At 47.2% G+C, this 15613-nt stretch overlaps 1 protein-coding gene across 1 annotated transcript in view; it reads left to right on the forward strand.

The window, feature by feature from the left end:
• MTMR14 (myotubularin related protein 14) overlaps positions 1–15613 on the forward strand; it is a gene marked incomplete at its 5' end in the record, with an annotated part of 29593 nt that continues 13980 nt past the window's right edge. The window contains 13 exons of the mRNA XM_010718651.1: positions 1–164; positions 4540–4648; positions 5681–5756; positions 6466–6526; positions 6971–7093; positions 7623–7696; positions 10113–10183; positions 10319–10393; positions 12713–12779; positions 13790–13875; positions 14295–14371; positions 14481–14517; positions 15123–15193. Of these exons, the coding sequence (XP_010716953.1) occupies positions 1–164; positions 4540–4648; positions 5681–5756; positions 6466–6526; positions 6971–7093; positions 7623–7696; positions 10113–10183; positions 10319–10393; positions 12713–12779; positions 13790–13875; positions 14295–14371; positions 14481–14517; positions 15123–15193 (1091 nt within the window). The remainder of the gene's footprint in view (positions 165–4539; positions 4649–5680; positions 5757–6465; positions 6527–6970; positions 7094–7622; positions 7697–10112; positions 10184–10318; positions 10394–12712; positions 12780–13789; positions 13876–14294; positions 14372–14480; positions 14518–15122; positions 15194–15613) is intronic.

Genomic DNA, 15613 nt, shown 5'->3' on the forward strand with positions numbered 1-15613 from the left:
AGCGGTGGCTGCGCGCAGGTGGAGCGGATCGAGCGACGCTGCTTGGAGCTCTTCGGCCGCGACTACCGCTACAGCGTGATCTCCAACGCCCACGGCGAGGTCTGCGCGCCCTACCCGCGGCACATCGTCCTGCTGGAGCGCGACAACGCCGCCGGCCGCGACCCGTAAGGCCCCGACCTCTGCCCCGCTTCGCTCCGTGCCCCGAGGAGCTCCCGGGGCCGCCTCCCGGGCTCTTCGGGGCTGCGGCTAATTATAGCCGCCCCGTCAGTCGCTTCGTGTGCCTCGCCGCTCTCCGTGCTCTCTGCCTCCCTCGGGGAGCCTTAGCCCTGCGGCTCTGAGCGCTCCGCTCGCTCCCGGTGGTGGTGGCGTTTCCATTTTCCCAGAGGTGTGAAGAGCTCTCGCTCAGCAGCGCGGCTGCGGGGTGCTTGCTGCGTCTTCTTGGAGGGCTGAAGTTAGAGGAATCGTAGTCTGAAAAGCACCTCGGGTGAGAACCCCGTAGGGGCGGGGCGGAGCGAGGCAGTCTCAGCAGGTGGGTGCCCACAGCACGGATCTGAGGGCATTCTTGTTCAGTAACCCGATGGGAGATGCTCCCAGCTTAGCGCAGTCCGAGTTAGCTGGCGTGTTTCTGGACTTTGACCCGCAAGCTCAGAAGTGCTTCCACTCCAGGCTGAGTAATATCTGCTCCCTGTGGCTGTAACAACAGCCTCTTGTTTTATATTTTAATCTCTTCCCGCAGAACGTAACACAGTTTTGCAGCCTTAACTCTGATCAGGACAAGATGTGTTCAGAAGGGCAGTGGTAGTGACATGCTTTGCGCTGTGTTGGCTGCTGAACAAAACCAGTAGGTGCTGGAGGGGGGCTTGGAACAGCCACTGCTGATGTCAACTGGGAGTTTCTGTTGAAAGGTTGGACCAGATTGGAAAGATTAAGCCCCTTGATGTAGGGTGCAGAGAAGAGGAAAACTGAAATCTGAAGCTATAGATATAACTAGTAGCATCTTTAGGGGAGAGAAAGCAGCTGCTTCTGTTTTTTTCTGTCCTTGACAATGAAGGATATTTAATTTTTCTGTCAGTTTTTCAAAACGAGAGTGTTTTCCTATTTTCTTCTGTGCCTTTGCAAGTCATGAGTGGCCACTATCCCTTAAAATACTGATTGCTTTCAGGCCTAGATTTATTCTTTCAAGAGATCAGGGGAATAGATTGTCCATCATCATGCCTTCCCTTCTGGTTTCTGGGCAATAACCTCTGTAAAAGCTTCTAAATAACTTTTCCATGAATACAGTTTTTAGTTGCACCATTATATTCTACAAAACAGTGATGCAATACTGAACAAATGTTAACAATATAGAGAATGTTGCACTTCTTGTGTTACAGAACGCAAGAAACCTCTTCCAGTGAATGGAACAATCCCTCTAGGACCTAGTGTCTGGGGCTGCCTTTCACCTTTGTAATGTTCTTGTTCAGCTGGTAAGATCTCCTTGAAGTGTGCAAGACACTTCACACCTCTGAGAATGCCACATTTTTTGGAAGCAATTCTAGGCTGTGCAAACTCTGCTGCCCCGTGAGTTGTGCTGGTGCAGCTGTTTCTGAAGCCATGTGGGGAACTAGCAGAAAAGGGCTGTTTTAAACCCAGACCAGTTTCTGATCCTGTTCAGGCAGCTGGGGGATGAAAGGGTCTTGCTTGGCTAACCAAGCTGAGATCCGGGCTGGTCTGGGCTGGTGGAGGAGGCAGTGAAAGCGTGGGAGGAATACGGCTTGTGTTTTTTGCTACCAACCACCATAGTGGAATGCCCTTTGTGGTGCTGCTCAGTCGGCTGCAGGAAGTAGCAGAGGGTGTGTGACAGCCAGGAGCACCTGCTCTGTGCTCAGGGACCTCTAGTGCCCCCCCAGCAGGAGTGGGCAGGCGCTGCAAAGGCTTGGAAAACATTGAGATGTGCTCAATTTTTTGTTTCCTGTCCTGTTCTTTGTGCCTGTGCTTACACGACAACTTCCAGAGGTCAGACACAGGCTGCGTCTTTGGCTTCCCTGCCAGTTCGTGTGCATGTCTGCACTGCATACAATAGTTCTAACACTGTGATGAAACACTTAAGTTCCAATGCTACTGTTGCTAGCCATTGAGAAACAGCTCTGCTTTGGACTTGTATAGATATACTGTTACCAAAACAGGTGCTCACTCCTAGAAAATGCTTCCTTTGCATTTAAAAAAGAAACTCAGGCTTGGAGGTCTGATTTGGAGGGTGAGAATTAACACAGAGGTAACACAGAGACAAGGTTGCCCACTAATATCCTCTAGGAAACCAACTTCTGAGAAAGCAATACCTGAAAATCCCAGGAGTTATGAGTTAAGATTCACTGCATTCCTTTCACCCTTTCCTTCACTTGGTCCTGGAAAGCCATGATGATGTTCCTTCACATGGCTGTTGAAGTCAGCTCTGATTTCCGAAGTAGGTGTTACTCCTGCCTGTGCAACTGTTTGCCCCTTGTCCCTGTAAGAGCATTGCAGCTGTTCATCAGGGCAGATCCTTCCCCACTGCTGACCCTGTGTCCCTGTCCTGCTGGCAGTTCCTTGCTGCTGTTCTGCCTCTCCAGTAAAATTACTCTCTCCAGTAAATGGGAAGATGCAGTTAGTGTGCAGAGCTGAAGGCTCTTGGCCTGTCTGAGCTCCAAGCATTGGATTTTTGCTGAATCCCATCTTTTTAGATTTAGAAGCCGTGCTATAGAGCTGTTAACACTGTAATAACGTTCTGTTTTCCCTCTGTATTTCCTTTTACCAAGGAAACAAAGACAGCTGGAGCAGAATGCAAGGTGCCTTTTAGTTGTGTTCGCTCACTTAAAAACAACCCCAAAACGCAGATCTGTACATCAGAACCTCTTAAAGGTTCAAAAAAGATAGGGACTGTGCATGAAGCCACGTGAAGCCACGTGAAGCCACCTCGAGCTGCCTGTTGTTGTTGTGTGTTACTCCGTGCTCTCTGAGGAGGGCGTGCAGGGAGGGGAGCAGCTCCTGGCTGCCTGCAGTGCCGTGCCAGCAGCGAGCAGTTGGGGCTGTGCTAATTGGGCACGTGCTCGTGTTGCCTGCACACAAGCACACGTACTCTGGGTGCAGTGTGCTGCGCTGGCATTTGGCACTCTCCCGTCTGTGCTGTTTAAAGGTTGGCTTGGCTTCATACTCTTTACGTTCCAGTAAATGTTAACGCTTGTCGGAGCTGGAAGAAGCCCTTATATGTAGGGAAACACGTGAGAAACCCTCTGCTTCCACTGTGAATTCTGGGAATTAAGTTCTTATAAAACTGTAGGACTGGAAGGTTTTGCTTGCTGCCTCCTTGCCTCCCCCAGCAGTACTTTGTGTTGTCTCCTATAAATGGATTGATTTCCACGTTAATAGTAATTTATTTTTTCTAATCCTTGCCTGAATGCCTGCTGCAGGTAAATTGCTTTACACTCATGCTGATTCCAAAGCCTAGAAACTTTAATTTCTCGAGTATGGTATTAACTTCTTTTTTATTTTTATTAGTCACCTTTTGGTTTTTTCCTTCTCGGTTGCTAAGTTCTTTTACTCACCCAAATGCACATATTGTTGTGCCCTCTCTTAATCTGCATTTGCTCAGTCACTCAGTTTTGTTGCAACGCTGTCCCTGGCCATCCCTGTGAGTTTGCTGTGCCTCGCTGCACACATGTGCACCTCGTGGCTGCAGATGGCTGGAATCAGATGCTCATCTCACCCAACATCTGCTCTGCACAGCAGTGCTGATACTTCTCCATCCCATGGAGGGTTTCCCACGGTTGTTGTTGTCCCTTTGGTAAGACTTGCTATATTGATAACTTAAAGGCATCCACAGGTCAGCCAGTTCATCTGCTGAGCTCTGCTGCTGGACAGGGCTAACTGGAAATTCTTGTTCCTCTCCTCTTCTCCGAGTGCATGATCATGCAGTTCTGTGTCACTGGACTTCATCTGGTTTCTGTAATGTCAGTCTGGATGCTTCTCCAATTCCTTGCGGAAACTCCAGTTCCCCTGCATTGACCTCACCTCTGGAAGGTCTGCGTCATTCAAAGGGCAGCTTGAATTCCTATCAAATTTAGACCGATACTTGGAAAAATTATCACAATTTAAACTTGCTTCCAAAATATGTCTCCAACTCAGAACACGTTTCTGTTTTACTTTAACCAGAAAAAAAACAAATAGAATTTAGTGGTTCAGTTGCAGCTGACATTAATCTAACTGCCCTACGCAACCTGCTGGCCGATGCACAGCCCGTTGTCTAATCACCCAGCAGTGCACGTGCTCAGGTGACTACAACTGCTGCAGGTCATTGAGCGTTCAAACTTTGATTCTCCGTTTTATTTATCTTTGCTTGCAAAATTCAGTCGCGTTGCCTAGCAGGGCAAACCGTTCTTAGAGAAACAACCTCTTGCTCGCTAAGTTCAGAGCTGCCTTTTAAGCCAAAGGGATGGGGATCACCACCCAGGGGGTCTGCAGCTGCTTCACTGAAGGATAAATGAGAAGGAGCTCTGTGTACTGAACTGCATCTCTGTCTGATAGGTTTGAGAGCACCGTGCAGGTTGGCAAATTGCAGGACCTCATCAACCGAAGTAAGATGGCGAGGTGTAGAGGACGATTTGTCTGCCCGGTCATTCTGTACAAGGGAAAGGTAAAGCTTCGTGGGCTACCTGTCTTAACTTAGAAAATGACCTTTCTCTGTGCCATTTGAACTGTGCAGCCACATCTTCAGTCACTTGTCACCTTTCCTAATGCTGTAAAAATCTAATCTTAGCTACAGGCAGGCAGCCTGGAGTGGTAAGTAATATTTGCTGTCTAGGCTGCATAAATCATATGTGGGGACTTGAGGCTGTCATACTCCACCCTGTCACGAACGCTGCACCAAGGATCTAATGTTTTTTCTATATATGTGTTCCTTCTGAAGGACCAAAGTTATTTGGCCTTTGAGAGGGGAAGGACAGCTGTTGTCACTTCCTGCCCCTTCCTCTTTCCAGCAGTGAGCTCCCTTTGAATAACTTTTATCCCTGAAGAGAAGTTCCCCTTTAATGTTCCCTGGGGAGGCAAGATTGCATAAACGGTCTTATGAATGTGTGGGCTTGCCTGCAAGGGGATCTGTAAGGAAGTGAAATCAGATTTGTTTTTATGTGGATTATTTAAACTGTTCTGAAGCCCTGTAGGAGTAGTCTCGTTTAGAATTTAAGTAGTTTAATTCAATTTTCTCAGTTAAGTTTAGAAACTCTGTATGAACAGCAAAACCATACCTGTGACAAATTAATCTGGCTTTGCTGAAGCCATCGTGGGCTGAACCTGCTGACCTTTTCCAGCAGGAGCGAACTGCCAGGGGTGGTAGTGGGACCTGTCTTATCAACAGGAGTGTGGAAGGTAAAGTTCAAGGAGCGTTAACAGAGCATGGGTGTTGCTGATTTTAGCAGGAGTTGTCTGTATTAGCACACTGAAAAGTGGAGACGGAAAAAGTAGCAGAAAAGCAAGCTACAGATAAAGACAATTGAGAGTCTTATGTGTCTGGGGAGTTTGATCTGGATCAGGGCTGCGGGGGAGACTGCTGAGAGGCAGATCTGTGGGTACCAGCCATGTCTGTGGAACCTGACAGCACATGGGCCAGAGGCTGGGTGTGGGGGAAACTCTTGGAGTGCACGTGGTTAACAATGAAATCTTCCTCCAGCATATTTGCAGATCAGCAACACTGGCTGGCTGGGGAGAGCTCTACGGGCGCACCGGTTACAACTACATCTTCTCAGGTGAGTGAGGAGCCGTGTGTCACTGGCTGCCTGATTAGGCTTCTCAGTGCTGGGAAACGGGGCATGAGACCAATCTGGTTGGGAGAACAGGTGCAGAACTCTGTCACAGACCTGCTTGTGGCAGGCTTGAACCGATTGGGCAAGCTCCGAAATCTGGTATCTGTTTCCAAACACCACAGGGCAGAGGGCTGTACTCATAGTGCAAGAGGAAGTAGCTGAAGAACTTGAAGCTGAAAAGCGAATTACAGGAACAGTAGCATAGTAGGCAAGTAAAGCAACCCAAAGCATTCAGGGCACTGATTCCTGAGTGCTGATTCCCAGGCGCTGAGGGTGGGAATAAATAAGACTTTGCTATTGCTAGATAGTCATTGGGAATCAAATCCTCTACTGGGTGCTATGGAGGACTCCTCAGGAGAGTGTCTGTAGTATAGGCTCTGGAGCTTGGTTTGGCAGAGATCTCTGTAGCACCATCAGGGGTGTCCTTCTAACTGTCAGTCGTGGGTTTGACCTGCTTCGGTCTTTTGCAAGGATAATGGAAGGATGGGCTACATTAGAGAATATGTCCTTCAGGAGGGAGAAATGGGGAGAATTGTTGAGAGAAACACGGAGAAATAGTGCCAATCCATAATGTTTTCAGACATCGTATGCCTGTAGAATTGGAGATTGTGTTGGTTTACACAAGTCTCATTTCTTAATGCCTTCCTTGCAGGGGGTTCTGACGATGCTTGGGCAGATGCAGAGGACATTTCAGAGGAAGATTCTGCACTGAGGTTTGTATGCATCACTGACATGAGTTCATTCCTTGCTTTTGAAAAAATCTTAAATGCTGGTGGCTGGCTGAATCCATATAACTGGTGCTTGCTAATCTACTGCCAGAGGAAGAGTCAGAGACAGAAAGATATAGGACCATTTAAAAGAAGCTTGAATTACACAGACATTTTTTACTTCATAATAAAAATTAGATCTCCAAGGTGGAGAAAATATTCTCCATCTTACTTGCTTGTTGCAGAACAAAGCAGGATACGAGGAAGGAGACCCTAAGCACTAACTCTGCAGTATCAGCTCAGTGCAGAATCTGACTCTTACCCGTGGAGACAAGGCTTTTCCTGTGGGCCTTTTTGACTAGAAGCAGTTCAGGGAAGAACCGTGGCAGTATCTTGCAGGCAGTGGTCAGTCTTCCTTGCTGATCTCACTTTGCCTTGTTCTGTTCACAGAAATGCAGACTCCCAGCTGTTTGACAAGGTCAGAGGACATGACATCAAGCTGCTTCGGTACCTCTCTGTCCGATATATCTGTGATCTGATGGTGGAAAACAAGAAGGTGAAGTTTGGCTTGAAGTGAGTCTGGATTCATTTGTTTTTCTACAGGCTTTGAGTTGCAGCTAGCAGCCCTTACTGGGGAACTGTTACAGGGCACACACTCGGCACCCTAGGAGCAGTTACCAGAAGGGCAGTGCAGAAGGATCTGTTGGTCAGTGCTGTAGAGAGAAGCCCAAGGTTTTATTCCAGAGAAGGCTGTATCAGTGAGCAAAATAACTACTTTCACCCATCCTCTGCAGTCTGAATAGGCTTTCTCTGTAGAGCTTGAGCTGATTTTACTACCCTTTCCCAGAAAGGAGAGAGTTAAAGGAGAGCTCTGCTTGTGTATAAGAGTAGGTAGAGATGTTTCTCCTGGTGTTTCCCTTGAAAGAAGGTTGTAATGTTTTGGGGCTACACCTGATGATCTGAATGTGTTGCATAAGTTTTGCCCCTGACAACTCCTGAGTTGAGTCGTTATGTGGGGTAGAGCAACAGGTACCTTCTGGATGCTGCATCTCCTTGGAAAATACAGTACAAATGTCTGCTGTTTTCCTCTCGTCCTGTGCAGTGTGACGTCTTCTGAGAAGGTGGACAAAGCTCAACGTTACGCTGATTTCACGCTTCTCTCCATCCCATATCCAGGTACAGGACTGATGTCCAGAGGGACTCCCAAGGGACAGGTGACAATCTGCTTCTGGGGACTGGGAACTACTTGTGTGTGTGGTGGGATGACTGTGGCTTGCTTAATGTTTCCTTTGTTCACTCTGGAGAGGATCTCTTTTAAACAGAATGGTACGTTGAATCTGGATGATGTGGAAGTGTGAGTCTGCATCAGGCACTCTGGGGTGGCAAAAGAATTTCTTAGTGTTTCTAATGAATTCAAGCACAGAGAAAAAGTCTGAGTGGTAGAGCTGAGGATAAGGTGGCCTTTGACTCCAACCTACTACTTGATGCAAAACATGGCACAAAGCAAGCTATATATAAGAACAACAATTCTTAGGAATTTTTCCTAGTTTTAGTGCTTCCAGAGAGCCTCTGTAATATATTCACTATACTAGGCAGAGCTGTTAACCTGAGCCTGTAGTGTATGATTGGGATGCGAACCACTCCAGTCCATCTCCCTGGCTAGATCAGTCCCTGTGCCTAGCAATCACTGCTGGGTCACTTGCTGCACTCTTAAAGATGAGCTGAATATTACTGGCTGGCTGCTGCTCTCAGGCTCAGTAATGTGATTGGATATGAGGTTGCTGTGTTTGAAGTCTGTCTGTGAGGTAGAATTTTTCTTCCTCACGCACAAAGAAGGAGAAGGGGGGGCAAAAAAAGGAAAGTGGTTATGCATGATCCAAATCCAGATCTTTTCTATATGACTTGTTGTTGCTCTTCAACACCCAGGAGGTGGGATACATGGAAAAAGATGTATCTTTTTAATGTAGAAATTAGTGACAACTCAGAGAAGCTGCCTTAAGATTTCTGTTGAAGTTTCCTTACCTATGGCAGAGGTGTACAGAAGTGAGTATTTCTGATTTCTGTAGCACATGCTGTAGGTATGTATCACTGCCATTTGTCTTGCTAAATGCAGATCACGGGAGAGGCAGTAAGCACTGATTCTTTGAATTTGTAAGGAATGAGGAGGCAGTAATTCTATAAAAATAAGCTGTAGAATTTTTACTGTGTGGGGATCTGCTTAGTGTACTCTTCTGGGACAGCCACTGTCCCTTCGTGCCTCTTCAGTGCTGCACTGGAGATAAACCTTATTGAACTGGAAATTCCCTGCTGGTGCTGCCTGATTTTAGCAGTGCTGTTCCAGGGGAGAATAGTGTCATTCTGTTAAATCTGAGTCACACACATCTACAGATCAGCAACCCCTCTGGTGCCTGGCAAAATGCAGTGGTATCACGGGGTAGTATGTTCTTACTAATGTTTGCAGATTTGCATTGGAAGAGTTTATTTTGTGAGATTCTCTTATCATAGATGAATGAACAAGTGTGCAAACGTAAGTTAGGGTGAAAGATTTAGGTTAAAACAGGGTATCTGTGGAAGCTTATGTGCTCTCCAGTGCAAAAGCCCTCCTTTCCATCTGACTGGAAGTTGGCACTTGCGGGTGCCAACGCTTACTGCTATAATCCCCCATTCTTTGCTTTAAGCCTGTGTTTTATTGGAGATAAATCTCAACTGACAGTTTGACTGGCTGTGTGGTCTCTAAAACTAGTCTTGTCTTTCCACATACCTGTTTTTCACCGCTGAAGTTACTTGTGACTTGCAGACTAGGAATTGTTGCTTGTTATGCAGCGCCTGGCACAGGGCTGTCTTGGTGATATGGGAACTCTGAAGCTTATGTGGCACATACAGTATCTCAGGAGAGGAGTTTTGTGTAGCCTGCAGGCATCCGCAGTGCTAATAGTGTTGCTCAGCTGTGACTAAATGACTGCAGTTTGCAGCAGAGACTTCAAATAGTTGTTTGAGAAAAACAGGAGCCAGAGGGCAGAAATTTGAGGAGGGGAGGGCTTGGAAGTGGTTGTGTAGCTGTGGTTCCTTCATATACAGCAATTCTGGTGTTTGAAAGGGGAGGCTTAAATATGACGGAAGCCACAGCTGCCTCTGACAGAGCCCTTCCTTATTACCTGCAGCAGATGCTGTCTGAAACTTGGATTTCCCCAGGCCCTGCCAGTACATCTTTTGCTGATTCCTTCTCACTTGGGGTGCCAGGCTGATGCCTCAGATCTGTGCAAGAGTCAGTGGCCCTGGGAAGCGTGGGTCCTGGATGAAACCTGTTGTTTGAGAAACAGTAAATCAGTCCCTCAGACTCCACATTTGCTGTGCCTTTGGAGTTTGCTCTTTGCTGTGTGAGTGTGCTTACTGCTGAGTGCTCCGAGCTGTTGCTGCTGGGAGGCCATGCTGCACACTGTACTGATTACTGCTCTTCACTCCCCACAGGCAACACTTTTGATTGGTTCGGTGCTCTGGAGCCCAGGGCTGCCAGCACATCCAGTCCCACAGGGCCCTCCAGTTGTTAGATATCAGTTAGCTGAACAGTTGTTTGTTATCTCTTGTCTTGCAGGCTGTGAATTTTTTAAGGAGTACAAAGACCGGGATTATACAGCTGAAGGTCTCATATTTAACTGGAAACAGGTACAAAATGGAGAGCTGTGGGCTTTACTGAGCTCTTAAGCCTTGGTTGTTCTTTTTTTTTTCCCCTGAAACTTAGTGCCTTCAAATCCTGTTGTGTTGGTTTTTTTCTTCTCTCTAATTGTTTGTTTGTTCTAGGATTATGTGGATGCTCCATTAAGTATCCCAGCATCGGTGACCCAATCTCTCAGTATTGATTGGAGTGAGTACCAGGTGAGGAAAGTAGGCATCTCTGTAGGAGGTCAGAGATTTAATCAGGAAGATCATTAAAGATCTGAAGTCTGTCTTGTTGCAGTCTCAGTAATCTGGTTTACTCCATATCATCCCAGTGGGAGTGAGGCTGCAGACTTGATTGTTCAGAATAGCAGTGGAAATCCTCTCCCCAAAAGCTCCGCAGCAAGGCAGCTAACGCTAACATCAAATCTGTTTCTGTAGCTTGTGTAAGCTAGCAGTCCATTAGGGAGATAAGGCAAGGAATGTGCCAGGAAATTAAAAGCAGTATTGCTTGTTAGTAATCTTAGCACGTGCCTGCAATAGGCAGACTTTCTTGGCTATGGAGAGACTGAAGAAAGGTCGACTTTCCTTATGTGAATAGTAGCCACATAACTAGGCACCTTTGTAGTGAATATGCTGTGTGTTTATCCTGTTACAGCGAAGGAGAGAATCGTAACTGAGCATAGTGTGTCTCCATCACTCATTGTTGCCACAGCATCACTGCTGGCAACTAACTCTTTTGTTTGTCCTGGTTCTCACAAGGGAACATCACCTTATTTCCATCAGTGCGTGCCATTTCACACAGCAGTGGGCCTGCAGTCCCCCAGGTTTTGAGACAACAGGCCGTGTGCTGGTGTGTGTGCTCTGCAGGCTGGTGTGTGTGCTCTGCAGGCTGGTGTGTGTGCTCTGCAGCTGGAAGCACCACAGGACCAGCAGAACTCCAAGTGCTGGGGCAGTGTTTGTCTGTCAGCATGAAAATAATACATGAGTGCCAGCATAAGCAGAATCACAGAGAAGTAGCTTGCAGTGTTGAAGCAGAACTAATGGGACCTCAGCTTGTTTATGACTAGAAGGTTGCTCAATAAAATCCTAAGCAGCCAGTATTTTAAAAAGCATATTAATAATTGAAGAGGGCGTAAGAAATAGATGCAGAAATGAAATGATATGAGGATTGGAGGTGCTTCACTTAAGGCTAAAGTTCTTGGTCTGTTCAGCTAATCACAAGGGTGATGGGGAGTTGACTTGATTAATGTATAAGTACGTTTACAGGAAGAAAATAGACATTCTAGAGCACCCTTAATCTAGGGAAGAAAAGCTGTACAGGATGCAAAATCTGAAGTCTGAAATCAGACATACAAATGAGGAAGAGCAGACTTGAATGTTATTTGTGAAGATTTCTGTCAGAACAGGGTGCTCAAGGTGTGATGAACTGCTATCCCCAGACTAGGTGTTTGTTGGGCAGTGCTGCTGCTGAGCACAAGCTTCAGGTTGTGTATGGGATAGATGAAGGGAAAGTTTCTGGCTTGCAGTGTAGAGGGATAAAAGAGATGAAGGAATGATTCCTTCTGGCATAAGCACAAGGTTGGGTCCAATTGAGCAGATGAGACCTTAGAAGGATGTGTTTTCTGCCCTGGGTTTTGTGTGTGTCCCATTTCCCTGCTGTTTTTGTTGCATAGGATTTAGAGCAGGGTAGTACGTTCTTCCTAGCAGAAGTTACAAGTGCAGTTGCACAACGTGTGCACACAGCAAGGTGTTCTGTTGCTGGGGGTCAACACCCCTTACCCCAGTAACACTGTCCTAGTGAAACATTTGTCCCTCTCCTTGTCTTTTTCTTGCTCATGCCATCCCATTTCCTTTGATTGAGTTCTGGCTTTGATCAGACTGCTAAAATTCCCTGCATCTTCTCACAGCACAGAGCTTGTGGGCGGCATGCTTGAGCATCTTCTCATGTGCTCCACCTTTTTTTCTTGTAGTGCTGGAGGTCTTTGAGTTCAGAGCCCCTCTGTGATGTTGCTGCCACTTGGATGTTACTGCAGAAGCACAGTGCCTGCCTGGAGCAGCCTGCAGCAGTCAGTCAGAGAATTCGGGATGAAGCGCTCAGGTTGTGGGGCTGGGCTGCTGACCTTGTTCTGCTCACCCTGCCTTTCTCCCTGCATTGCACACACAGCTGTAACGTGGCTGCCAAAGCATTCTGTAAAGTGCACACGTATGGGGGCAGAACTGGGTCAGCACTCCGTGTTTACCGGCTCGCTTCAGTCTCTGAGCACGGTCTGCTTGGAGCTTTGTGGCTGCAGGCAAACAGGCTGTGTGCCAGCCACACAGATAGTAATGATAGCTTTTAATTTTTTTTATTATTTATGTTCCTTCCAGACCAGAGGGCCTTTTACAGAGGTTGGGTGGGAGTGGTTAGAGGACCAAGGGGAAGCTTGTCACTCCAGCAAATAGAATTATTTCTCTGGTAGACAAACAAAGAGTATGGCAAGCTCTGAACCACAGAACAACTTCCTGCTTATCTTCAACATTTCTTTTCCTGCACAGAGCTGGGACCTCGTACAACAGACGCAGAACTACCTGAAGCTGCTGATCTCTATCATCAATAGCGATGGTAAGGCAAACTCCTTTCTCCCAGCAGTCCAGCTGGAGCAGTTGCTTTCTCCAGAAAATCAGCTGATAGTGCAGCTGTGGGTCAGTTCCCAATACCAAAGAGTCCTTTCATGGAAAGCTTCACTTCTCTCTCTTCAAAAGAGGGTGATGGTCCTCACATCTCAGCACTCCAGCTTCCTTCTTAAAGAGATATTTGCTGATGTCTTGAAGATTCCGCAGAGCAGGAGGGATGTCTCAAAACTAAAGTTTTTACTGGTTTAAAGCTGAATAGAAAAATGGCTGCTCCTTTCCTTGTTGCTTCTCATTTGTTATTTTTTGGACCACCTGTGTTTTATCTCCCCAGTCTGAAGTCTCATGAGGCAGCTGTTTTGGAGTTCCTTTCATCTGTCACTGCAGTCACCCCAGCCTTTTGAAGGGGATGTATTGCCATAAGTTGATATCCCATTCCCTGTGGACATATAGTGACTTTATAAAGTCAGCACTTTGGTCAGATAGAGCCATGGCTGGTTCTGCCTGCCTAGCTCAATGCAGATTCTCCTGCAGATTGGGACACACTGCTGGGACTTTCTCTCTGGAGAGCAGTGGAGTGGTGCCCCATGTTTGCCTGTGCTCAGTTTCTATCAGTAAAAAAGGCTGATGAGACTGAGAGAAAGTGTTCAGTTGGAGCCGTATCTTTGATATAGGGATAGATTGTGATAGTGGATTGTAACTGGGTGAGTATATACTCTGGGCAGCAAAATGATGTTCATACCTAGTTCATGTCCTGAGCAGCTGTCAGAAACAGGATAATCCATCAGCCAGGGTTGCTGACAACCCAGGAGTCTCTGTGCAGCTTGTTGGCTGCCCTGTTCAAGACAAAATGTTCTGAGTTGGTGGCTTAGCTCTGTTTTTGAGCTCAGGTTGTGGGAACAGAGAGTAGCTTGTCACTACAGATTTGCCATAAAGAAAAGTAATTACTCTTGTTATAACATCCATTTGTTTCCCTCTCCTTTCTGCTCCCACCTGAACCAGATGACAGCGGGCTCCTGGTGCACTGTATATCCGGCTGGGATCGAACTCCTCTCTTCATCTCCTTATTGCGCCTCTCCTTATGGGCTGTGAGTACCCAGCTGATCTTGTAGGCCTGATTATTTGGAGAGTGAGTGACAGTGTCACACAGAAAAAGCTGGTGGGAGCAGTTAAGGTTCCTTTTAGTTATCTTGGCTTCAGAGAGTGCGTGGACTGGCTTTGATGTGGAGTCCCACACACTGTCCTGCTATCAGACTCAGTATCACAGGCAGGTAGAACAAGGTATTTGCAGTTTTGCTCAGGGGATTTTCTGCCCTGAAGACTGCCAAGATTGTCAGGGTTTGGAACCCTGTGTGCAGTAACCAGGAGGGTGTCTGACTCATTCTGCAGGAAGAGGAGAGCAGGCTGGGCTTCTTGTTTTGCCACAAGAGTTTTCTGTAGATCACACAGACTCAAGTCCCAGACTCCAGGATTGCTGCTTGACGACTGTCTCTCATTTGGTTCGCAGGATGGACTGATCCATGTGTCCCTGGAGCCATCTGAGATTCTCTACCTGACAGTGGCCTATGACTGGTTTCTCTTTGGGTAGGCACACTAAGGATTACATCCACAAGCAAACTTGTGCTCCTCTGCTGATCTGCTGATCCTGGTTTCCGGGTGTGTGAGTGACCTCTCTTCTTTGTTCTCCTTCCAGGCACATGTTAGCTGATCGACTCAATAAGGGAGAAGAGGTGAGTGTCTCATCTGGGACAGTACCTGAACTTTCTGTTCTGAGGGTACTTGTTTAAGGTAGCAGTGTTCGTTGCTTGCTTCCTGCTAACATCACTAGTTTGGATGGGCTCCAAAAGGACTTTTGAGATGCTGGAGGTGCGAGGTCAGAGCATTGCCTGTACTTCTTGATGCATAAGCTGTGAGAATGCATCTTTGGGACCGCTGGTTGGTGTCAGTCCTCCTGGTTCCACACTACAGCTATCAGTGTTTAGGCCCCTGGTGAAGGGGTGCCAGGACTTGCTCAGCAACAAGAAGGGAGTCTTAAGACTCCTAGAAGTTTGTAGTCTTGTGTGTTAATCCTGAATGCCTGCCCTCCTGCCTGGGTGCTGCACATGGCATATGTGCTATCACAGATGCATGAAGTTGCTTGTGCTCGTTCTAGGATGTGTATCTGGAGTTGCACAGGTGTACGAGAAGGCAAGGATGGAATGTTGGCAGCCCTTGACAGTTTGGTAGCTGCAGATTCCTTGCTATCTCCTTCCTGCCAGCACCTCCTCACCAAGATAAGAGGCTGCATGGAGCCTAGGCTCGTTCCTGAACTGCTCTTCTCTCTCTCTTTGCTTAGATTTTCTTTTTCTGCTTCAATTTTCTGAAGCACATCACCTCTGAGGAGTTCTCTGGTGTGAAGTCACAGAGGTAAGGAGCCTGTGCTTGATGCTGCATGGGCTGCAGAGCAAGGAGCTCGTTAATGCTGTTCCTTTGGGGAGATGGAAGCCCTGGTGTCCTGGCCCAGTTTTCCTTAATTTATTCAGCACTCTGAAGGCTGCAAAATGGGGCCGAGGCTTGTGAGATGCCACGCTGTGCTCTGAAAAACTGCCCATGCTGAAATGTGCTCTCTGCTTAATGACTATGTGGCTGCTTTAGCACGGATGGACCAAAAGATGTGCACGCTGTCTCAAGCACATCTGGCACTGCTGGGGGGAGTGGGGTGGCTGGGTTTTAAAAGGCTGCTAAGCATTAACCTCTTCCTAGTTCAGGAGAGACAAGAAGAAACGAGCTGTGCCCTGCAGAAGTCTGCTGGCTCTGAATTAGCACGTGGCTGCCTGCAGCCTGTTG

The sequence above is a fragment of the Meleagris gallopavo genome, chromosome 14 (assembly GCF_000146605.3).
Source record: "Meleagris gallopavo isolate NT-WF06-2002-E0010 breed Aviagen turkey brand Nicholas breeding stock chromosome 14, Turkey_5.1, whole genome shotgun sequence".
NCBI classification, from domain to species: domain Eukaryota; kingdom Metazoa; phylum Chordata; class Aves; order Galliformes; family Phasianidae; genus Meleagris; species Meleagris gallopavo.